Raw genomic sequence first — 25,205 nt, forward strand, 5'->3', positions numbered from 1 at the left:
ACGTTTGTCACCATGGGCAATTTAGTACATAGTGAGTTGTGCTGGAAGTGTAAGTGTGTATGTATCTAACAGTCTGAGTGCATATCTAGTGTTGTGTCTGATTTTCAGTGCTGCCATCTAATCTATAATTCAGAAGTGAGGAAAGTATAATGATTGAATATTTGTACCGCTTTTAGGCCTGCTGCTCTCTGTGGCAAGACTTTTTAACAGGGAGATTGGCTCGCATAATCAAAATGACTGTTGTCTGTCATTCTAGTGTTAGAAAAAGAAAGGAATCAAAAGAATGGCAGAAGTGGGCTTAGATGTAGTCAAATTACTAATAAAATCTTCAGTAATTTGACATATAATAGTACATGCTAGTAATATTTATTATCAAAAACATTGAAACATTGAAGAAAAATAAGCCATCCTTAAAATCAAATTTTATTGAAAAACTAATATCACATCAAAAACTAATAAAATACATATTCATGCAAAAAAATTGACAATCTTTTAAGACAAATAAAATTTTAATTGGTCGATGCCTTTCAGCTCTACAATGGAGAGCTGCCATCAGGACCTCGTGATCAGAAATCACACAAGTGAGTCGTTGAGGTGGTGATGATTATGTTTGATCGTTTGGAGAGTTCACCTTTGTATTTGCTGAGCCTGTGTAGTCTTTGGATGTGAATTGGGGCGCCATCTGTTCAAAAGGGATGAAAATTCTGTCTTGACTTAGTTTAATAAAGTCTGTCGAAGCTGACAAAATAGGTGGCGTGTTCCTTCCATCATTAACGAAGAAATCCTGGCAAGTTCTGATGAAGTATCCCTTGAGAAAATTCAGTTCGGAATTATCTGTTGCTTTTTGCAAACAGACGATTTTTCAAAATGAAAATTATGTGAACGTTGCCAACATGTCACCCATTTTATCAGCTTGGACGGGCTTTATTAACCTCAATCAAGACAGAATTTTCAACACTTTGCAACAGATGACACCCCAATTCGCATCCAAAGACCACTCGGCCTTAGCAAATACAAAGGCGAATCTCTCCAGACGACCAAACATAAACTGCCAACAACATCACCTGCTCAACAACTCACTTGTGTGATTTCTGACCATGAGATCCCGATGACGGCTCTCCATTGTGAAAAGCAGAAACATGTCGACCAATTAAAATTTTATTTATCTTAAAAGCACGTCAATTTTTTTGGTATAAATTAAAACCAGGCAATGTTATAATTTTTGTGATAAAAAATACATATTGTGTGATTAAGAAGTGACAGTCAGGACCATTGTAGAGCATTGGGCCCACCTGGGGGAGGGTTAGCCTGATGATGAAATATACTACTATTAAACCGCACATGCACCTCGCCCATATTCCTTTGAGAAATTTTTAATGAATGGGTACACGTAAGAATGTGTGTGTTTTGTGAATCTAACGTGAAGTTTGTTTCTGTAGAATGCTTATGTGTTTCTTGTCAAGTGCTGCCCCATCTGTCTTCTGAATCAGACAAATTGGCTGGTTGTTTTTTGCTTTTGTCATTTGTGAATATTTTAAATGTTGTGGGCCTGATCGTTCTCTGTGGAGAGACTTTTTTTGATGATGAGATCTGGTAACTAAATGATTTTTCAAAAGAAAATTGATTGAGGTGGGAACTTTTAGCCAGCACCTTGTCTGTGGACCCATGATAAGACCAAGACTCAACAAATCTCAGGTGCCCATGGCAAAGAAAAAAAAATGGGATTAGCACCTAAAATTTTTTGCATATGGTTATACTAAATTTGTGTGAGAACAATCCACAAATTTTGAAATTCATATCAGCATATCTACCAACATGGAAGGAGGTTGCTAAGTCCTGAAAAAACTTAAAAGAAACATTACATTTTTTAACGTGTTTTTAAAAAGTATCTCCTAAAAAGAATCTTCCTGAGGTCTAGACTCTTTATCTTGCAATTCGTCAAGCCCTGTTGAGACAGCTGTGTTTACAAAGTGATAGTTTGAGGGGAAAAAAATACAAGCTCATTACAGTTGTCATTTGTGTATTCTTTTTTATAATCCAACTCAACAAAGCTGATAGTATGAAAAGGGAAAAAACCATTTTTTTAGGGAAATTAATTAAAAATAAAACATATTGTCACGTGTGTTGAAGATAGAAAAGAGTAGTAACCAGAAACATACTATAAAATGGGAGTATTAATGTGCCACTTCAGCTTTGTATCCTTTCAGTGCATAATGTGGGCCAGGATGTAGAACCAGAAGCCATGTCGGTAGAAGCCAGAACCCGGTCCGGTGCTCGCAGGGTGTCCTCCTTTCTCGAATCTGGTAACAATGTATGTGTATATTGTAAATTTCCACTGCCATGGAAAGCCAATGGGTTTACTCCTGCCCTCTGCTGATATTCTTGGAATCCCCCCCCCCCCCATGTGGGGAGATGCACATTGAAGCCGAAGCATTTTGTCACCATTGATCAATGATATCTCACTTGTATTTACTTGATGCGATCGAATTTCAAAGGAAAAGTTTAATTAGGGAATCCATAGAACCAGAAGCCATGCACAAAGCAGTGCTTATGTTGAGGGATGCCGGAATGTGAGGTTATGGTTGCAGAAGATTTTGCTTTTTGTTCACCTCAGATGAATTTATTAATTTATACTACCTATTGTTAAAAGTGTGTGGAACTTAATCAAACCTTCCTCTTGTGACGGCCAACATAATCTTGGAGGACAAGTACAATGGAACTTTGGTTAACAAGCTTAATTCATTCCGCCAACATGTTCGTTATCCAAATCGTCATGTATCGAATCAAACAATGGAAACTCAAATAATTTGTTCCACAATTAGTCATTCACATAAAAATGACTAATAAAAATGGCTTCAATCAATAATACAACACAACTGCAATATCAGCTTTTGTCCATGTTCCACCAGTAGTTCTTGAATGCCATCCTCTCCTGCACCTCCAGTCCCCATGATTGATCTTCCCTAAGGACACAATCGTTTTAAAAAATGTTGGCTCCTATTCATGAGAGAGTCCCTCAAAGTCATGTTCGATAATGCAATCAGCTCACAGTTTTCTCCAAGCTGAATTTAAAGAAACTTCGAGCGCGCACACGCGTGGTTACAATGCTACATCAAGTTTTGTATTTTAAACAGTCACGCTCACATGCGTGTTCATTTTCAAGTGAAGCGTGCTGACCAGAGACACTAGGGAAGAATATTACCCACAATTCCACAGTACGTGTGTGGACCAAAGCTAAACACCATAAGCTCAGTTGTGATAATGCAAAAATAAAATAAACAAAGCACAAAATTTTTGCTCGTTATGTGAATCACTCGTTAACCAAAGTTGAACTGTATATTATTTCATCATATTCTCTAGGATGAATAATGTCAAAAGGTGTATTTCTATGGTGTTTTATTTACAACCTATGCATGGTAATTCAATTACATCATACTTTGGTGGTATTAATGTGCCTCCAATTTCTGAATATGTAATTGTTTTTTTTTTTCTTTTTCTTCAAATGCTATCAAGTCTTTTTTCTCGTTTGGTATTCAATAACTATCTCTTCTAGAAGTTCTGAATGAATTCTATTTTAATCTCAGATATTATTATTTTTTCAATTGTGTTCTGTTCAGTGGGTGTATAAGGAGATTTTGTCCTGGCGGAATACCACGGAAAACTTTACCCAGGTGAAATGATGACAAGTTTTGATGATTTTAGGGAGGTTTGTCTCTCAGCCATGAACAGAAAAAGCTAGTTTTGGTCAAACCCTAAAAATTAACTTTAGTACAAAAAGACCCAGATAAAGAATACATCTGCTGCCCAGTAAAATTTAGGAATGAGAGGAAATTCATGGTGCCTTGTGAGAAATGAATTTATAAAGCAACCTATTTTTTTTTTGCGATAACCACCAAAGTTCCTTTCATCGTTCAAAGGATTTAATGTGTGTTAAAAGAAAATGTTTATTGTTTTTTTTTCTCATCTATTTTCATTAATTTGATTGACTGAAATTAATTTTTTTCAGGGGTTGCTCAGAACATATATTGGTTTTAAAAAGTAGGTGGCATATTATTATTGCATCTGATTTTTAAATGAGCCAAAAAAAAAAAATTGCTCTCTCTCTCTACCAAATGTGATAAAATTTTTCTCTAACCATGAATTGGAAGCTAAGGTGTGTTGCAACACTGCCTAAAAATTTTGGCCTGATATGGCAATTTTTAAAGAGGTTATAGTAGGAAAAAACCCTCGAAAGTGGCACATTATTACCCCCTATTTTAAGATAGTATTCTCAAGATCAAATTTAGTGAGTTTTCAGACTTGCCATACAGAAATTAACATTCAGAAAATACTCAAGCTTTCAATTTGAAATAAACAAAAATATGATAATTTAAAACAAATTTCCCTGCACTGGATCTTCGAAAAAAAAATTTGTGGCTAGTAGGAGGGAGGTGGTTGTTAAACAAATCATTTCAGTTTCTATTATTTCGTAATATAGTAATTTCAAAGATGCCATTAGCATCATTTGCTACAGCTGTAGGAGCTATAAAGATAGAAACACTCATCCCCCATTGGAAGAATTTTTGAAAAATTGCCTGCCAGAGGAAGCATCCATTACTACGGCGACATTGTCACATTAGTGAAGCAGGTCTATGGAGAAGGAGTGAAATAATTAACAGCTTCCTCAGAAATAGACAGAGTCGAGATTAATCAAGCCGACTGCTTTTGAATTCGAAGCGTTACCCCATGAAGACGATCAAGATTAAGAAGTGGAAGACAATTTTATTATGGGCAACATAGCAAGGGCTTCATAAGTTTAAATCAATATTGGATCGGTCCCATGACATAAACCTATCTTATGTATATTACACATGTAGAAAAATTGGTATGGAAGCTGTGTTATATTAAACTCTAACAAATTGACTGAAATGAAGAAACGGCTAATAGACCGCTAACATTATATTATTTTTTCCAGAAAATACCAAAGAGAATTACTGGACGTCCCCTTCTGCCACAAAAAACAAATGCAATAACAAACAAAAGTTCACAATTTAGGTTATTCTGGGATATTTTATATTCGTGGTCGCACCCAGAATGTAACTCCTGCAAATACGAAGGAACAACTGTACAAGCATTCCAGATTACAAGCACATTAACAGAATGGATTATGCTTATAAACTGAAGTTCCACTACTACTACTTAACTGAACATGCACCTTGTATACATTCTTCTGTGGAATTTCTAACCAAAGTTCCACTGTATATCATTGAATAACCTATGTTCATTTATGTGTAAGGTTACCAGGTGTCCTAATTTCCCCGGGTGATAATTTTTGATTGATCCCCCCCCCCCCCCATGTGGGGAGATGCACATTGAAGCCGAAGCATTTTGTCACCATTGATCAATGATGTCTCACTTGTGTTTACTTGGTGCGATTGAATTTCAAAGGAAAAGTTTAATCAGGGAATCAGTGGGCACATACAAGGTATGGCTTAAATTGGTTATAAAAATTTTGCAGAGAAGGGGTGTCTTCTATATCAGGGTATCTTAACTGCTGGGCCCTGACATCAGTCAAATCAGGCCGTGTGTGACCTATTCATCATTTAATATTTCTTCATATATTAGTGATTAGTCGTGTGTGTGACTGGGCCACCCACTCACAAAAAGAAATCAAGATCCACTGTTCTATATTCTTGACTTATCTTTTAGAAATTATATTAATTTAACCCTCCAATGCATCACAAAAATTATACATGTTTGGGTTTGGCAACATCACATTGAGAAGATCAGCTTAAAGAAAGCTCAGGTTGTCGATATTGACTCTGATGATGATAGTATAATACATAAATATCTAACATTGAGAAAAAATAAGTACTTTTCACGCATAACAATTAAAATACACATCTCATCCTGATGCAGCGTGTATTACTAACAAAATTAGCTTTCTAAACTATACATTCAAATTAACATGAAAATATGTACAATAAGATCAAATCCAATGTTGTAACAGAATGAAAGAATGTTTGGGCGATAGGGTAACATCGAAAAATTCTAGTTCACTCTAACATTTTATGATAGTTTTTGTCGGAACAATAAACATTTAAGTACAGAGGTAAGATCACAGTTTGGTCTTTCTTTGGATTTTTTTGGTGTTTATACAGGTGAAATGTATCATACATAAAAATGAAAAATATATCATACCAAACTTGTTCGCCAATCAATCCTAATATGATCCATGGTGCTTAAATAGTCACTTGCGTTTTTTTGTTCTTTTATAGACTCATGAATCCATTCTGTAGAAATCCACATGTGCCGCCAACAGCTCTAGAGTCTGTTTGAATCCATTGTACATTCCAGTTTATGAGGGATTTCACTTAGAGCTGAGTAGGACATTATGGACTACAATTTTAAATGTGTGACAGCTTGCTTTAGACTTGTTATAAACAACATAAAATATGATACCCAACTTATTTTACCAAAATGAGCTTTCATCTAGCATGCACAGCACTCCATTTGGCGATGGTTGATTGGTGAATGGGTTTGATGTGAAAACTAATCATTGTGGCAAGGTTTTTTTGATCAGACAAGAAAATTTTTTTTGTTTGTTCTGAGAACAAAGAACTCACTTAAGTGGAGGATTCAGTGTTTTAACAAAAAGGGAAATTTCAATAACATTCATTATATGGCATAAATATCATATGGTAAAACATGGAAGGGATTCAAATTGGATCACACCTATTATCACACAAGCCCAAATCAGCAGAAGCTAAATGTTGATAAAAACAATCTTCATGACCAGAGCTGGTCAAAACCCAGGTTGCCATGGCAACTAAAAAATTTATAATGGTGCATTTTGTTAGGTATGATAACTGAATCGAAGTCTGAGGTCAGCAGAAAGTTATAAGAAATTATGTCAGCATGTCTGATGGCGTGGAAAAGGTTCCCTAAATTCTGAACAAGTAAAAGAATACACAATGTTGGAAAAACAATTCTTAGTGCCTATGAACTTTTGTTGGCAATTTTTTTTTTTTTTGATTTGTCGAGCCCTGTTCAAGATGTAAAAATTGACGCTCTAGCTATATATATATATATACAGGACCGTCATTTCAACTTTTTCCGGGGGGAGGGGCGGCAAAGAGCATGTACTAAAGGTACGCATATATATATATATATATACCATTTGTAGTGTATTTTCAAAAGCCGGGTGGGGGGGAGCGGCAACTGTTCCCCCCCTAAATGACGGGCCTGTATATATACAGTAAAACTTCTTTTTTGCAGCTACTGGCAGAACAAAAAAAAAAATAGTAAAAGAGAGGTGACTGTTAATCAGGTTTGAAATGCATAACTTTGTTATACAATGGAAAATTATTATTTGGCCGTGAAAGAGGGGTGATCGCATCTGAGGGGTGTCTAAGAGGGGTTTTCTTCACTGCATATATGATCACAATCACATTCCTTCATAATTTTCATTACCATGATTAAATCTAAACTATTTATTTTTCTTAAAATATTAACAACACAAAACTTTCTCATCTTTTTGATTCACCCTGTAACTACAAATTACATTCAGTCATTGGTTGGAATGCTGTCAACAAATGTACCATAATTTGTGGAAGAAATAGCACATTATCATAGGGATAACATTTGCAAAAAAATGACCTAAAATGCCATCTAAAACTACTCAGGAGCACCAAACCTATGCTAGATTTTCGTTAGAAAATCTTCGGATTTCCATTTTACTTTAGGAACCACATCAACAGTAAAGGGAACACTTTGAACTACTGCCTATGTATTGAGGCAGGGAATGCATAAACAGCACATTGACACAAGCCCTACATGCCTCATATAGAAGTTTTAAATATCTAAACACCATGGCTGTGCATCTTCCAGAAATCCATCAACATCTATCAGAGTCAATGAAATGTAACCCATCCAGGAGGAAGTACATCAAGACATACAAAAGGACGTGGCTAATGTGGCAGAATAAAAATGGTCTCTAAAAAGAACAATGTAGTTTTGATTTGCTACAATGGCATGCTGTGTTAGACAAATTATAAGAACATTTTTTTGTTAGGCATCTAGACTTGCATCCTTTTTTGACGAGGAGCAAACATTATCATTGTCTGTAAAGAAGGAATTTTGTTGTGGTCAGCTATAATGACACATTAGACATGTTGCGTAAAACCCACAAGAATAATTCACGCATCATGCTTTTGCCTGGTTTGATTTTGTTAAATGACAGTGCCTGTCCTCGTAATCAAAATAATTGTGAAAGATGCTTCAGGATGGTAGGAGCTTCTACTACTACTAAACCACACATGCACCTCGTTCACATTCCTCCATGGAACTTCTAATGAATTGGTACATGTTGGAGTGTACATGTTGTGAACCCACCGTGAAGTTTTGTTTCTGTGTAATGTGCTTGTTATGTGTAGTGCTGCCATTAATTTTTCTAACTATGAGTGAAGTGTGATTATTGAATAATTGTACCATTGTAGACCTGTTGCTCTCTGTGGCGAGACTTTTTAACAGGGAGATCAGCTCGCATTCACACCTCCAAGTTGGGAACCGCAGAAAACCAACTTCAGCCGAATAAAAGGTTCTGCACCAATCATCTTATAGTCCAGATCACCATGTTCCATTTATTCAGACAATTGAAAAATAAAGCATTGTCATATATACAGAAACAACGCATCACTATTTACTATTCATACAAAGTAAGGGAAATTACACCAAGCAAAGATGGTGAAGTTCAGAAAGAAAATTCACATGCCTCTGCAGGGAATTATATCGCCAATCCTGTTGCGGACTGGATGAGGACTCTACCGTTAAGCTACAAAGGACTAGTATCTTCTTTTCTTAGAGAATATATGCTTGCTAAATGGGATTGTGCATGGGCGGCCTCTCGAGTCTTTTCATCCTCTGAGACTTTTATACTTTGTATGAAAAGTGGAAAGTGAACATCGTTTCTCTCTATATGTTGTCATCTGGGGGTTATTGTGGTTGAGAACTATTAACTAAGGAAAGAAAATGTCAGTCCTCTGTAGCTTATTGGTAGAGCACTTGCCCGGTCTGTAAGAGGTTGGTGGTTTGATTCTTTGCAGACACATGAATTTTCTTTGCGAACTGCATCTCTACTTGGTATCCAGTCTTTCATACTTTGTAAGCATTGACATGCCTGTATAATTATGATGGGTTCATTTATTCTTGATGGGTTTAGGCAGCTTGCCCAATATATAATTGTAGCGTTAACCCAACTCCTATGGTATGGACTTGAATATGCATCTGAATGCCTAGGAGTAAATTATCTGCTTATCAGAACACGCCAGGGCTCCCACTTGTCCTACTTTTCAGTAAAATGTCCTACTTTTCCCTATTTTTGTACCACAAACTCTATCAACAAAATTTGTGTAATTGATTCAATTGAGTAAGGAATCATCAATATATTGCCAAATATTAAAAATTTTGTAAATTGCAATTAATGATTCTACCAAAGCAGAAATTGTATCATTTTTAAGGTTATCTCATGGTGTATGTTTGATTTATTAATTTTTCATTTTTGTTTTAGAATTTAGCAAGTAGAGCAGTCATTAAAATCTTCTGTCTGGATGTAAAAAATAATTTTGTATTTACTACCTCATGGTTTTGGACAGTAACATTAATCATTCAAAATTATGGTAGACATTTTATGTATTGGTGAAACAACAGTTTGCATTAAAAAGCAGTTGGATACATCCGCCTTTTTTAGGTTTGGTGATTCTGATGCTACTCAATAGCATTCAATTTTCTTCTGTATTTTTAAGGCATGAAGAGGCATAAACAATATTTACAATGCTCAGCAAAGAGCCAGAAATTAAAGGGCTTCATTTTTCAAAAATGATTACACTGGTATTGAACAGTAAAATGTAAAAAAAAAACCCTTTAAAAAAGAATGGACAACGCAGTAAAACCATCCGGTTCACCTTGACGTGTTTACATTGGACCTTGTAATTTATAAATTTTGCACTGCGCTTTTGAAAGTGATCTCGAAAGAGTCATTCTTAAAACATGTGCATGTCTTTATAATTTGCTGTGCATTGTCAAAGATTTGACAGACTTTGCAGTTTGAAAGACTCCAGAAAAAGAAAGAAAAAAAAAAGAATGTAATATATATTGTAAGGAAAGACAGAAAAGATTTATCTGTGCTTGCTAGTACACTGCTTTCGCCAAAAATTGTTTTTGTAACCAAGTCATTTCTGTCATTTTGCTTTGGCTTGAGTCAATCCTATAGATGACTATGAAACAAAAAAAAATTTTAGGGATTTTTTTTTTAATTATGCTGGGGGGGGGGGGGGGTGTCCTATTTTTTAGTCCTGCTTTTTCTAATTTTTTGAAAGATCTCTGGAGTATGAATGTGCATTCAGGCTCCTTTATAGATTTGTTTTTATTCTGTTACACCCCTTGAGTACATTTTTATTCGGAAGTAGAATAATCAGAGTGAAATTGTGAGTACTTTAGAATAGGGTTAACCAATAACCGTGGTATGGAACAGTTCGAATTCAGAGGGATGATGGAAATGAATTGATAAATCCACTCACTCAAAGTTTCATTTTATTGACATCTCCCCCATATATACTTTTGCATCCATTACTAGCTTAAAACACTTCGTGCAAGTGGAGAGATATACTCTTACACCCTATTTACTAAATCTAATAGAAATGAATTTTTTTAAAAATTTGGCTGATTCAATGATTAATACGAATTAAATGATGGCATAAGTTAAATTTTGCTTTCACTGTGAAAGCCATCACATTGAATAAATGGTTCACAAACGATATTCTTTGCGCACATTTCAAACATAGATCAAAGCTCTCAAGGAAGCTCTCAAAGAATGAGAAAACATTAAGAGGTTGATACCACAATGATGCAAAGCATGTTCAACAAAATTGACACTGAGTATAGAAGTATGCTCCATTTCTCTAAGACTCATATGTTTGAATTGTAGTAAAAAACTATAGGTGTGAATATGTGATACATTCGTCTTAGTAGAAGGTGACACTGTCAATCCTACCAATGAAGAATCTTGTAGGCTGCTGTCAGAACCACATTTTGGCATGTCCTTGACCCATATAAATAGAGAACATATGTCTTTCAGCTCTCTGAAAATTTGGAAATCACACAGCAAGAGGTCTAGACTATATTATAAAACTGTGAAGTATATACCAAAAGTGTTTTTCTATTCTGTATTGTGTGTGACCCAGGATAAAATGAGATGCCACTATTATGAAAGAGAGAAAACAACAGATCCGACAATGGAAGCCATCTGCCTGCTGATTATCGTGAGTGGGCCACAATCAATGTATAGTGTTACAAATGATATTAAGGTGTACTATGAAGGCCAAAAGTGCTGCTGGATTGCAATCTAATGATCACACATTTTGAGGAATATGCAGAAGAAAATTTAATCAAGAAATTGTTTCAACATACTCCATACAGCTCAAATGCCTTCCTGCATGATTTTCCCATTTTTGGAGAGCTTACAAGAGACCTCTGTAACCACTGTTTTCATATGACGAGGCTATGTGTGACTGGGACAGTATGTGCTTCAGTCAGCTGTAATTAAATCATAAAACACAGCCCACCAGCTTCTTGAGATTCTTTGATCATCTTATTTTGTACTACAATAAGTGTGTTAATATAGTTTGAGATTATTTCTGAGATTATAAATACTCAAATTTGCTCTTTGTTTGCATTTGACACCCACCTTACAAATGTATGTATAAGGAGCAAGAATATGAAACCAACGAATACAAGCTTCGTTTTCTGGAACTAGAATGAAAAATAATTAAAAATTATCTTTCAGCTTCATTTTCCAGTTGCCGTATGACTTCTGAGAAGAAATCTGGCGCTGTGAAGTTCTTTCCCGTGTCCATTAGAACTCTGAGAGCACTGGCTTCATATTGGGCTTTGTTATACTGATCCAACCACCAGCTTTTAGGATCTGGTTCTCCTGTTAATGGTGACACAGGTTTTGGGCAACCGTAATGATTGATATTTGCCCCATAGGGCAGAGAAGGCAATCCTTTATTGCGTCTTTTATAGTTTTTGCTTATTCTCTTGCAAACGAGACACTCAAAGTAGTCTATGTAGCTGCCCTTTTCCAGGTCGTTATCAATGTTCCATGGTCTTTCTTTCATTGCCTTCTTCAGCTTCTTGTTTGATATTTTCTGGCTGATCTTGTGCTCAAGATGTTTTTCATATAGGGTAGCATTATCGTTTAGCAAGTGCAAGTATTCTGCAAGTTTTTTTGGGCTTTCAAAGTTGTTCACAGATATCGCAGCATTTGGATTTGGCAACCAATTCTGCAGAGAGGAAAAAAATACTATGGATAAGGATTCATAATTGAGAGAAAATTAATTCCTATTTAGTTTTGAACTTAATACAGTTTACCCAGTACTACTCTCACAAGTCACTAAATTTATTTGCCAAAATCTGGAAGGATGTTATCAAAACACATACCTCAATGGTGGGAGATCCATAATACACGGGAACAGACCCAATTTCTAAAGCTCTCCAGAATTTCTCGGTGATATAGTCCTCACAGACAGCATTTTCAAATGCAAGATTGAATTTGTACTGAGCGAGGATTTTCAGAAACTCTTCAGAAATCATACTTTTCATAGGATCGCTCAAGCTTCAGAAATAAGTAGAATTAATTATTTGTAATTAATTGCTTGAATAAACTTATTATAAGTATAAACGTGTTAAAATTATATAATATACAGTTACAAAGGTGGATTTAATGGCAGGAGCACAAAAAAACTTTTAACTTTAATTAAACTTTTTTCTGATTTAAGGGGACCCAATATTTTCTTCTGCACCCTAGGCTTCAACAAAACTTAATATGCCTCTGTCTAGTTATAATACTTCTATGAACAATGACACCTAGGAAAGGCTTATCTTATTATATATAGATATATACGGGGTGATTATAAAAAAACTATCCCGACATATGGGCCCCTAACTATCATACCATTCACAGAAACTGAATGAAATTTTGGCATAAGGTATTTTGAGGTATGCGCTCAAGAATGATATGGAAAACAACAGTGTCACTCTAACAGTCACGGTTACAGTGAGAAAATTTCGAAAATATCAAATGGCAACACCAAATTTTTTGTATTGGAATGCGATCTCCATACTGAAAAACACTAAATAGCGTTGGAATGGCACCTGTAGCACGAAAATCCCCGGAGCTAGGCAAGGAAAAAGGACTTTGCCGTGCACCAGAGCATTAATGTTCGTTTCATTCGTCACACCGTTTCTTTGGCTGAGATCCCAGCCTGATTAGTCCTCCACAAGGTCATGTGGAAAATTTGTGAAACACAATAAAATGCTTTATTTTATGCTGCTTCTCTGTCCTTATTGGTTGTCCTCACTTTTGGCCTATCTACCGCCGGTGATTTTCATGCTACAGTTGCCGTTCGAACGCTATTTAGGGTTTTTCACAATGGAGATCACATTCCAATACAAAAAACTTGGTGTTGCCATTTTCGAAATTTTCTTACTGTAACCGTAACTGTTAGAGTGACACTGTTGTATTCCATACCATTCTTGAGCGCATACATCAAAATACCTTATGCCAAAATTTCATTCAGTTTCTGTGAATGGTATGATAGTTAGGGGTCCATATGTCGGGATAGTTTTTTTTATAATCACCCTGTATATAAAATTGATTTTCTGTGTGTGTGTGTGTGTGTGCATGTTCTCTATACAAATCTACAATTTTAGATCTCAGAGAAGGATACTAAATTTGCTGTTTTTGTTTCAATGATTGCTTTGCAATCACAAACAATGCAAACATGTTGGATGCATTTATTTTGGAGGGAAAATTATTAGATTGGTCACTGGCTGCTGTTCATGTAGTCAATGGAGAATGATGTAACTTGGCAAATACTCAAAAAATTCAAGAACCGTTGCAACATACCAATATATCGTTGTGTATACCTCTATTCTCCTGCATTAGCCGACATACCAAAAAACTCAAGGGATACCAGTAAAAGTCCACTATAACAAGTACAGCTTAGTCAGTCTCACTATAATGAGTAATTTGCAAGTGATTGTCAAATTGCTAATATTAAATACAGAAAAGATATTTGGTTATAGTGAGCTGAAAATCAGGAAGCTATTCACTATAACATCAAAGAGTTCTTAAAAATGCCACACAGTTTCTCCCTCTTCAAGAATTAAGCATTACAATTCTTATCACACATACTCCTCGTAAAAATTACTCTGGGGTACTCCTAACAAAGAATAAACAGAAACCCTCCCCCTTCTTCCTATATTTTAACTTCCTCACTATGCACAAGGATTTTATTCGATTTTCGTGTCTTTCCATGACTGAGACCAGAAATTGCATTTTAAAGCCGTTTTTGAATGACTCGAAAAACTTTCAGATTATTGAGAAAATGTTGATGAGTCCATACAGCAAAAAATGAAAATTAAGTGACAAAATAATTGAGACTAAGAGAAAGAATTAATTAATCATGTCTTAACCAAAAACAATTGTAGAGACCATTGTGAGCTTTTTGAATGGCAGGGGTCTGATTCGTTCCACCATGCCAGGAAAAGCGAGGTTTAATAAGAATCACAGTATGAATTCAACCAATTCAATGGATTTTTAGAATAAAGATACTTAAGAGTTTTTATAGATATTTCCCAGAATCTGATTTGAAATTCTTGGCATGCTGGTATCCCTCGCTGTTTTCGGTATGCCGGCTAATACCAGGGAGTACGATAATTAGATTATTAATTCAGAGGAATACATACCTTGGTGGTAGCTCTTTATTATTCAGACATTTCCCATATGAATCTACCTTAATGTATTTCATCAATTCGTTAACATAAGAATCTCTGTCTGAAGGTGTATCACAGTCAGAGTGGACATAAACGGCAGGAGGTAGATATCTTAGCTTGTCATTCTTCTGATCTGTCCGCAAAAAGTATTTCTTCGAGGTGATGGTCTCAAGGCTATTTAAGTACTGCAAGGTGAGTGGTGAATCAGAGGCTTGACGAAATGTAGAGGTATGGTTGAACAACTCCATTACCTGTGAAATTCAAGGGGTTTTTCTTTACCAACTTTCATGCTATCACATTAAATACCAACACGAAAAACTAAAGTTCTCTAAACATGAGACAAAATTTGACTTCATCGCATCATGTTGAGAGATTCTATTGTATTCAAAAGGCAAAAGCTAAACGTGAAAGCTCAGTTGCTGATGGTTCTCAATGAGGGCAATAGCTTTATCTTAAGAGAAAAAAAAATAGAATCTTCTGACATGACGTAGCCAAGTCTCATCTCATACTTGGAGGATCTGCCATACCATGTAAAATGGTGCAGACCAAATATTTGGATTTAGATATATGACTTGTTGAATATAGGGTAGTATGTACTGCATCTAGCAATTTTGAATTGAAACAGAATGATGACAACTAAGGCCTAATATATTGCATGATGTGGACATCAGCACAGCTTGGACATACCTTTAAAAGGTCCTCTTTTTGATCAATTCTGCAGATCCGACAATGGAAGCCATCTGCCTACCATCTGCTATATTGATCAATTTCTGTTAATTTAAATGTTTTTTGAAGGGTGGTAACTCAAAATTTCTTGAAAAGAAAACTTTTGTGCCCCATCCCAAGCTTTTTGTGGACCCTGCATATGCCCCCTGCTCGTATATGATAGGCAAATTAAACCCTGACTGCAAGGTAATGAAAATTGAAAGGAGTTAATTTCTGTGTCCACTGATTTTTCATACATCTTTTTTGAAACTAGCCATTCTCCAAGAAAATTAAAAACATCTGTGGTTATGATGAAAGGCAACATTGGGGCGGGGGGGGGGGGGGGGGAGAGGAAACTAGAATTGTCAAATGTTCTGTACATACAGGATTTATGAAATATAAACTGGGAGGGAGAAGGGACTTTTCATTTATTGCACTGCATGTGCAATAATGATCCTAAGTTATCTCCGAAGTCCATCACATTCAAAAATATTTTTATTGATGGGGAAAGGGGAGAGCTCAAGTGTGTGACTCCCCCTCCACCAGGATCCAGCTCCTATTACCATGATCATTTCGCTTACCACATAATTCCAGAAAGGCAAACAATGTTTTCTTACTTTATCAGTAGAAAATAGATAGTTGTTCTTAGGAGATTCCTCATGCAGGAGAGCCCAGTCATGATGCATCAATCGGGGCAAGGGCAAATCTGTTGGTTTGAAATCAGTACCGTAAAACATGAAACCCTTTGGAAGAAATCGAAGTTGAAATACATTACTAAAATATACAAACTCTTATTCTATGGAATTAACAATAACATTTTGAGAACACACTAGTTATATCATATATTTGCACAACACAGAATAAGAAATGTGCAGGGTTTCCAGATTACAGGTATCCAAATGTAAAGGCTTTACTGAGAGAATCCACATATGCTTAGTTACGAAAGGACTAGTAGATTGCTACAAGTTTTTTTTATCAAGGTCACGCTTGTATACTCTTGACTGCTAATTTGAGATGCTATTCACAGCAGCCCTGCACTGACTGGCAGTCAGCATGTGGGGTCACTGTGCGGGCATGTGGGCATCATGACTAACTCTCGTCATGAGGATCCAGCTTTGAACCTCATTTGGAGCATTGGTGGTCACCTGAAGTTAGTTTTCCAGCTTCAAGGCATGAATGCAAACCAGTTCGTTATTTGAAAATGTCTCTCCTTTGAGAGTAGACAGATCATCAACATGATGCTTACATAACATGAAAATTGCCATTTACCATCTTCACCTCAAATGTGGAAGGTAGATGGCAGCAAAAGCAAAGAAACAAGCACAACTCTGACAACGTAATTGTTGAATATTGAATATTGTTGAATATTGTGTTGGGGGCCACACATAAAGTAAGAACACACATTCTGGCATGTAATGATTCATTAGAAATTCTGCAGAGGAATATGTATGAGGTGCATGCACAATAGAAGTAGTTACCCTGTGGGCGCTACAACGTAATGTTTAGTGCATGCTTTGTGACTATATGAATTTAAATCAATGATATGTCTTAAGCATAGCATACGAGTTGTGCATTCCACAATGGTGTAACACTACAAGCGACGCAGCCTGCAACTTGAGGCCGATTGGCTAAAACCAAGTATTTCAGGTTATTTAACAAATCCACATCCTGTTGCATTGTTTGCAATATCATGCCAGTGCCCACCCTGCGTGAGAGGAATGTAAAGCCTCCCACATCTGTATCAACGTACATGTATCTCTATCTCTGCAACAGTTTAACATCTCAAATGCTACGAAACACTTGGCTAGATTTTTATACCATTTAGATAGCTGTGGTGACACAGTGCCTTTATTTGCAAATAAATTCTTGCCTTCTTCAATACAACTAAAATTTATGAGTAACCATGTCTGCCTCTCTCACTGTAAGCCATTACTTTTAGACACTTTTAGCTCGGACACCTTGCACTACTATTATTTAACCATACAGGAACCTTTGGACAAGTTCCTTTGCAGAATGTCTAACGAATCAGTCAGGCCTGTCATTTGGGAGGGGGCTTCCTTCATTGCAGTAGGACTCTAGTTTCAGATTCATGTTTTCTCTATCCTTACCATAACCACTTTTACGGAAAGGGATATACACAATAAAATATAATCAGTAAATTATAGATTTCTGGGGGAAATTCTAATTAATGTAATTTTTTAAATTTAATTTGATGTACTTTGATTTACACAGATATCCGGCTTAACCCCAAATATTTGGCAAAAAGGCAGAATACAGAATAAAAGCTGAATATTCTTCCTATCTCTGAAAGAAACAAGCCAAAATGTGCAAATTCTAGTCTAAAATACGGTTAGAGGGCGTTCAAGTATTATCAGCAGATTTTTAGACATTTTTGACCTCACTCCCCTCCTGTCAGGAAAAACTGCTAAACCAGTGGCCCGCCACCTTGAACGTAATTTTGAAAAACTGAACTAAGCGGCACATTTACAGATCGGTAAAGTGACCTGTGGCACATTTAGAGATCCCTTAAGTGACATGTGACACCAGGACCACAACTGGGGGGGGGGGGGGGGGAGGAGCAGGTGGGTCTTGTGGCCTAGACGCTGACAGAAGGGGATGCCGAATGCACCCTTTAACTGCTTCTTCGACATTAGATGGGAGTGCAAAAATGTGTTTTGCCCCGGCTGCCAAAGTATCTAGTTGCGGCCCTGTGTGGCACAGTTTTAAGGCAATTAAATAGACAGCCCCCAAATGTATCAACATGAAAGGTACCTGTTTGAAAAACATGAGAAAAACAACAAGCATACTGGAATAATAATACCAATAACATTGGAAAATAAAGTAACTACCATAGTCATATCATGATGGATATATTTGTGGTCATTTGTGAAATAACACACTTCAGCACCACATTTTCTATGTCTGCCTGGTCCACCGAAGAATAGTTGTGTCCACCATATGATAACTGGATACTGCCCGACATCTGCTTCAACATCTAAATAATAATAATTATTAAGCTATAAGATGTCAGTTGCAAATGAAACATCATGGCAGAATGCACACAATACGGCAGGATATCGAAAGAGATATTCGGAGCATGTGTGTACTTAACAAAGGTTTTTTAACAACTGACTGTTGCCAAGACATATTTTGGAAAGAAAGAAAATTTAACTGCCCCTGTGGGGGAATCGAACCCACGTCCTTTCACTTTCCGGGTGAACGCCCTAGACCACTAGACTACAGATGCACAGAATCTCTCAAATCTTTCCTTGGAGCTCGTGTACACTGAAAGGGACCGTACATGGACGGCCGAACCAGAGCCGTGTGTACTCAGGCCAAGTGAGCTTGGCCTGAGTACACACATAGTACACTTGCCTGAATACATAGCACAATCATGGGCGGAGATACGGGGGGGGGGGCCCAGCGTCAAAGATGGAGTCGACTGATCTAATGTATATATGAATTGACATCATCATCTTGCCCCCCCCCAGACTTCCAAGTCTATCTCCGCCTATGAGCACAATATGTAAGTTAGGGATCACTATAATGTATGATGGATCTAGTCACTTTCTAGTCACTTTGTGAGACATGTGTGAGATGCGATTGGATGTAGGATGAATGGTTTTTCTCTGCCAGCAAAGTCAGGATGAGTTGTATGTTGTTTATACCACAACTCAGAGTAATACCTTAACACAGCAGTTCTCAACGAGTGCTCCGCGGAGCCCTCTGCAGCCACTCGAGGAAAATAGAAAGTAAAAACAGTAAATTTGAAAGAAAAAAAAGATAAATACTTTTGAATAAAAATAAATCAGTAACTTTTATGAATAAATAAAAAAATAGGAATACAGGGTTCCGCCATAGAAATTATATATCAAAAAGGGCTCGCACGAATCAAAAAAAGGTTGAGAACCGTTGCCTTGGCACATAGTATATTTACAGGGTGGGGGAAGCTTGTTGGGCTACAGCCCTGGGAAGGGTGTAATGATAATTAAAAAAAATACTGAAACAGTACCAAGAATTTTCATACCAAGTTTTCAAGACATTTTGAACCACAGTGATCATGTCCAAAAAAAAATTCTGAACGTTGCTTTTTTTTTACCTCACACTATAGCTTCTTTTATCACTGTATCTTTCTTCCAAATTAGGAGTGAAAAATGGCAGGATTATATGAAGTTTCGTGACTAACAAGTTTTGTGTATACAAGTGTGCCTACTCTCTGTCAGTAGAGCTTGTCAGTCGAATTAACTAAAGGATATCGTATGGTTGACATGTGGATGGTTTTTGACCCTCAGGACACTCTTACGTGAGATTTGGTTGTTTTATTGACTACTACCTGTTGATACTATACAAATTTTGTGTTCAAGAACTGCTACGATCTGTCTTACCTAATGGAAGTGTAGTTACAAGCGTAGGCTGGAAAGCATTTTGGGAATTGAAAGTCATCTAATAGATGCTCACGGTTTCTTTGCTTCAGATTCCAGGGATCATTAAAACAAGCATTTTGATAAGTAACAAAGAAGACTGTCATGCTATATTTGAAACCCATATGGAAGGCTCAGAAGCCAATCAGTTTAGGTAAGTCATTAAGCATTAAAAATGAGATAAAAGAATCGTTTTATTCCGTGGTCAGTATAAGTCATGCTACCTGCTGTTGAAATATAAAGATAGCGACTTGGATGCTTTGGCAACTGAAAGTTTAAACAATGGAGAGACACTTGAAGTCATTTTCAGGAAATTGACTTTTGAGTCCTCCATATCAAATCCTCATTTGGTGCTTCATTCCTATTGGGAGGACACCTTTTACTTTGTGTAATCAGCATTAGTGTATGCAAGGGAGGGGTTTTTGGATTCAAACCCCTCCCTTGAGCTGAGATTTTGGTCCTATTTTATACACTATCTACCAATAAGTATTTGGACACCTGTGATAGAAAAGAAAAAATAACTTTATTCAAAATCAATAGTTGGTAGAGCCTCCACGAGAGGCGATTACAGCGTGAACCCTCCGGGGCATACTTTCCACAAGTCCTTGTGTGACGGCTAGTGGTATTTTCTTCCACTCGGCTTGGAGAAGACATGTCAGTTCCTTCACCGATTTTGGACGGGTAGGGCACCCCTTAATTCGGCTATCCAACTCGTCCCAGAAGTTCTCGATAGGGTTCAGGTCTGGGCTCTGGGCAGGCCAGTCCATTCGATGAACCCCATTGGCACCATACCAAGCCTTGGTTAACCTCGCAGTATGACAGCTGGCATTGTCGTCCTGGAAGTAACAGGGGTCCACCCCGTAAAACTGCCACAACGTAGGAAGCACATTGTGCGGCATCGGCGCTGAGCTTACCATGAATGGGGACCAAGGGTCCCAGTCCATACCAGGAGAAACACCCCCAGACTATAATTCCACCTCCGCCGAACTTGACTGTTGGCACAATGCATTCTGGCAGGAGACGTTCTCCTGGCAGACGTCAGACCCAGACCCTGTCATTCGAACGGTAGAGGGTGAACCTTGATTCATCGCTCCAAAGAACCTGTTTTTACTGATCTACGGTTCAATTTCGATGTGCTTTGCACCACATTAACCGAGCAACACGGTTGGACTTCGTGATCAAAGGCTTATGGGCAGCAGCATGATCATGAAAACCAATGACATGTGCTTCCTTACAGATGGTATTCATTGAAACAATACTCCCGGATGCCTGTTGAAACTCCACGTGAATGAGGGCCATCGGTTGGGTGCGGTTCTTCCGAATTTCTCTGGACAGCACCCGTCAGTCTCTATCTCCCAGTTTCGTTGGTCTGCCGACTCGGGGCAAATTCCGACAATCACAGCTCACCTTCCACTTCTTAATCACATAGGCCACTGTCGATTTTGGGTACTTTAGCTCGCTAGATATGTCCCTTAAGGATCGGTCATTTTTGTGATATCCGATAATTATACCTTTCTCGAAATCAGAGAGCTCCGAACTGCGCGACATCTTGCATGCGACTAATGCCGATGTTGTTTCCTACACGATATATACCGGCGGAGGGCGTGACGTATCTCAGGACCACAGATATCGTCATTTGCATAGGTGTCCAAATACTTATTGGTAGATAGTGTAGTAAGAAACCTGAAACCACCACCTTTCTGAAGAAAAATTCCTCCCTTTTGAGAAAACCCTATGTTTGCCTGTGGTAATCGGTATTATTAAAAGTTCATATCAAACCAACCTTCTGAGTTGAGAAAATACTGTGCTAGCTCATCGTCTTGTTCGATCTACAAAACAAAGACATCACATTAACATGAAAGATAATAAACCATTTGCTGTTCGATTTTCATTCAAATATTCAGCATTTTGATTACTATTTTAATGGGGAAATAAGGTGTTAAACCCTCTCCCCATTGAAACGTCAACAATTGGTCATTCTGCATTCCAATCATATTTGAATTTAGACGAATCTGTTTCAAATGCAGTGAAACCTTGATATAACGCCACTCTGTGGACCAAGAAAAAATATCCTGGTAAGAGATTATTGTCATATCGAGAGGCAGCAGTTTAACATTAGAGTAAAGACATTTCCAAACAAGCATTGAAAAAATATTGTTGTAGAGGGATTTGATTATTACATCAAGTATATATTGGTGTACCAAGGTAATACTTCGAGTATGTTGGACTGGTAACGGTAACAAAGCCATAAATCCACTTCCGAGTATTTTCAGAGTTAAAAATTGTTTTTTCAAGTGATTCAGTCGAAAGTAGAATTATGTGTGAATGCAAGAAATTATCCTTTTACTGAATTTTTTTTCGTACTTGTTTGGCCACTCTCAAAAAGTATCTGCTATTAGAATCTTTATGAGCACAGCACAGAAGTTGACTACTTCACCAAACACCAACTCTGGCCATATCGCTATATTGCAATTTACTGCCATTAATGAGAGATGGGTTGGAAATAAAGGCACTGTCTACTATTGGTGTCCACCTCGAGTTAGTTAGGGAAAATATCTTATACAGAAGTTGACTGAGGACATTAAAGTGAAAGACATTATCGAGCAATTGATATTGTCGTCACATGCCCAGGGTTTCGAATAAAACATACTCTTGCTGCCATTTGATTTGACCGAACCTGAGACATATTTAAAAAAAGGTGGTTTATACTTTATGTGAGAAATGCTTGGATTAAAATAAACTTTAAATGATCAAAGAGTAAAAAACAAGGGGACACTCACAGAATAGCAGTATCAATTTAACAATACGTTGATATATGTTGCGAATAGCTATGATTTAGCGATTTTTCTCTTTCATAATCAACATTTCATCACTTGTTTGAAAAATGGCTGAGAATTCATTATATAGTCAGTGCTCGATATAACGACCCCTTTTGTCCCATCAAAAATGGACCTTATATTGGGAGGAGCTAGTAAAATCAAAAGCAAAATATATACGATAATTGTTCCATGAAAACATTTGGGACTCATCCTACTGGTGGTTGTAATGAAATGGTCATTATAACGAGCATTGATTATATTAAGAATGAAAACAATGTATTGGCATAATGTTTGGGGCTTGACAAACCAATAAAATTTAGGTGACAGAAATTTTTAGGAGCCAAACTTTTTATTTTTTTTGAGGAAAAACAGGTGAAAACATAATGTCTTTTATAATCTTCAGGACATGGCAACCCCTTTCCATGTTGGTAGATATGAATTCCAAAAATATTGTATTGGCCCAACTCAAATTCAGCAATCACATGTAGAAAATTTCATGTGCCAATCTATTTGCCAATCCCCTCTTAATGTGTGAATAGAGAGAAAAGTCACTCTCTGCTATTTGTACAAAGTACGCAAGACTGGATACCAAGCGTGGCTGAAGTTCAGGAAGAAAACTCATATTCCTCTGCATGGAATTTAACTGACCACTCCTCTCACAGTTTGGGCAAATACTCTACCATTAAGTTAGAGGAGTGATATTTTCTTTCCCTTGGAATGTATGTGTGCTGAATGGGACAGTTCATGGGCAGCCGCCTAACTTAGTTAACACTAGGTTTATCAAAATTTCTTATACCGAAATGGGTCAAAATGATCTGCCCGGTAAACCTAGTGTTAATAGATAGCCCTTCAGATGGCAATGTATAGAAAGAATATATATATATATGTACAGTAAAACTCTGAGCCGCTGCGATGGTCACAGTGACCAACTCATTGTGAGGACCCGAGTTCGAACACCCAACATTGCCACAGTGGTGGTTGGCTGAAGTTGGTTTTCCGTGGATTCCAACTTCAAGGCGTGAATGTGAGCTAGTTTTCCCAGTTAAAAAGTCTCGCCATGAAGAGAAACAGTCCTATAATGGTTACACACTCAAACTGTTAGGTGCACATACTTGCACTTCCAGCACAACAAACTTGGGAGAAATTGCCCATGAAGATGGGTCAAACTTGTGGTCAGTAAGAAAGTCGAACCCGATATAACATCACTATTTGTTTTGCAGATTTCTGGTGCTATAATGAGTATCTGTGTGGTGTTATATCGAATCACAAATTAACGTGTAACATCTGTATATGAAAGATTTGCTTACTGAAAAATCGTGGTGTTAAATCAGGATGTGCTATAACAGGGTTTGACTGTATATATAGAATCAAGGCTTTCATACTTTGTATGAACAGCAGAGAGTGATGGTTTTCCCGTGTATATGCCATCATCTGGGGGCAATAGTCATTGAGAGCTATTAACTGAGTTAAGAGGCTGCCTATATGCTCCAAGAGAAGAAAATGTCAGTCCTGTGTATCTTAATGGTAAAGCATTCGCCTAGATTGTGAGGGGTTGGTGGTTCGATTCCTGTGAATTTTCTTTCCGAAATTTTTCTTCCCCTTGGTAACCAGTCTTTTGCACTTTGTGCCGTTTTATTTTCTACCATTTTTTCGCAATGGCTATTGTGAGAACTGATTGTTTATGTGGGTTGTCAAGGGTGGTCATGTATTCCACCAAATTGAGATAAGCAAGAAAGAATGATATTGGATGAGGAAATCGCCAAATCGTGGGCGGCACCACTATTCTGTGAGCGCCACGAAAAAAAATACCCCCAGCAGCACTCACAATGATAATAGCTCCATCCCAATCGCATGATATATCCTTAAGATATACTATCCAATACATTTACGCTGTATCACCGGTAAGTGAGGCTGAGAAAATTCTCACCTTATACAATAAATAAATGCACAAGTATGATATAACTATGACTAAAAACATGAGGGCAGCCACGCGAGCTCTAAAGCTACGTAGTCTACGATACATGTCTCTTGAACGGAATTGGGGGGGGGGGGAGAATTCAAGGGATTTTGTCCAAAATATCTATGGTTTGAAATTTTTTAGTTACGCTTCTTTCTGGAAAAGAAAATTGGATGTTTGTTTCCTCGTAGAAAATAAATATGTCAGTGCCATCAAAAAATTTTTTGGATTGTTTACAGACATTATCTGAACGGCGTTGACTGATAAACAAAGAGAAGGTTGCCTTTACATCAGCTGAGAGATTGTCACGTTGAGTCCCGTTTCTGCTGCATGCTTGAAAAAAAATAAAATTCAAACAACATGTTTCGATTCTTTTTAATAAATAATAGTTTATTTATGCATTTTTATTCATCAGTCATTGTATTCAGCTCACGAACCTCGATTGTTTTAAGTGAATTAATAAAAATTGTTGAATTTCTATGTAGGGAT

General features: G+C 37.1%; 1 protein-coding gene across 4 annotated transcripts; it reads right to left on the reverse strand.

Moving 5' to 3' along the window:
* Positions 1-405: 405 nt before the first annotated feature.
* On the reverse strand, positions 406-24,979 carry LOC149081329 (GDP-fucose protein O-fucosyltransferase 3-like). Of its 4 annotated transcripts, none has more exons than XM_089238163.1 (7): positions 24,687-24,974; positions 21,724-21,769; positions 18,369-18,514; positions 16,137-16,262; positions 14,788-15,065; positions 12,478-12,652; positions 406-12,320 (listed from the first exon to the last, which is right to left on the reverse strand). In XM_089238163.1, exons 1-7 carry the CDS (start codon positions 24,780-24,782, stop codon positions 11,811-11,813), a joined length of 1,377 nt encoding a protein of 458 aa, XP_089094289.1. In that variant the 5' UTR covers positions 24,783-24,974; the 3' UTR covers positions 406-11,810. The 4 variants fall into 4 exon arrangements, with proteins under 4 accessions (XP_089094289.1, XP_089094290.1, XP_089094292.1 ...); XM_089238164.1 differs by having other exon boundaries at positions 10,306-12,320; positions 24,585-24,979; XM_089238166.1 differs by lacking the exon at positions 16,137-16,262 and having other exon boundaries at positions 10,306-12,320; positions 24,687-24,963.
* Positions 24,980-25,205: the final 226 nt, after the last annotated feature.

The sequence above is a fragment of the Pholcus phalangioides genome, unplaced genomic scaffold (genome assembly GCF_987345545.1).
Source record: "Pholcus phalangioides strain wild (caught in Gottingen) unplaced genomic scaffold, Ppha-v1.0 ptg000010l_1, whole genome shotgun sequence".
NCBI classification, from domain to species: Eukaryota; Metazoa; Arthropoda; class Arachnida; order Araneae; family Pholcidae; genus Pholcus; species Pholcus phalangioides.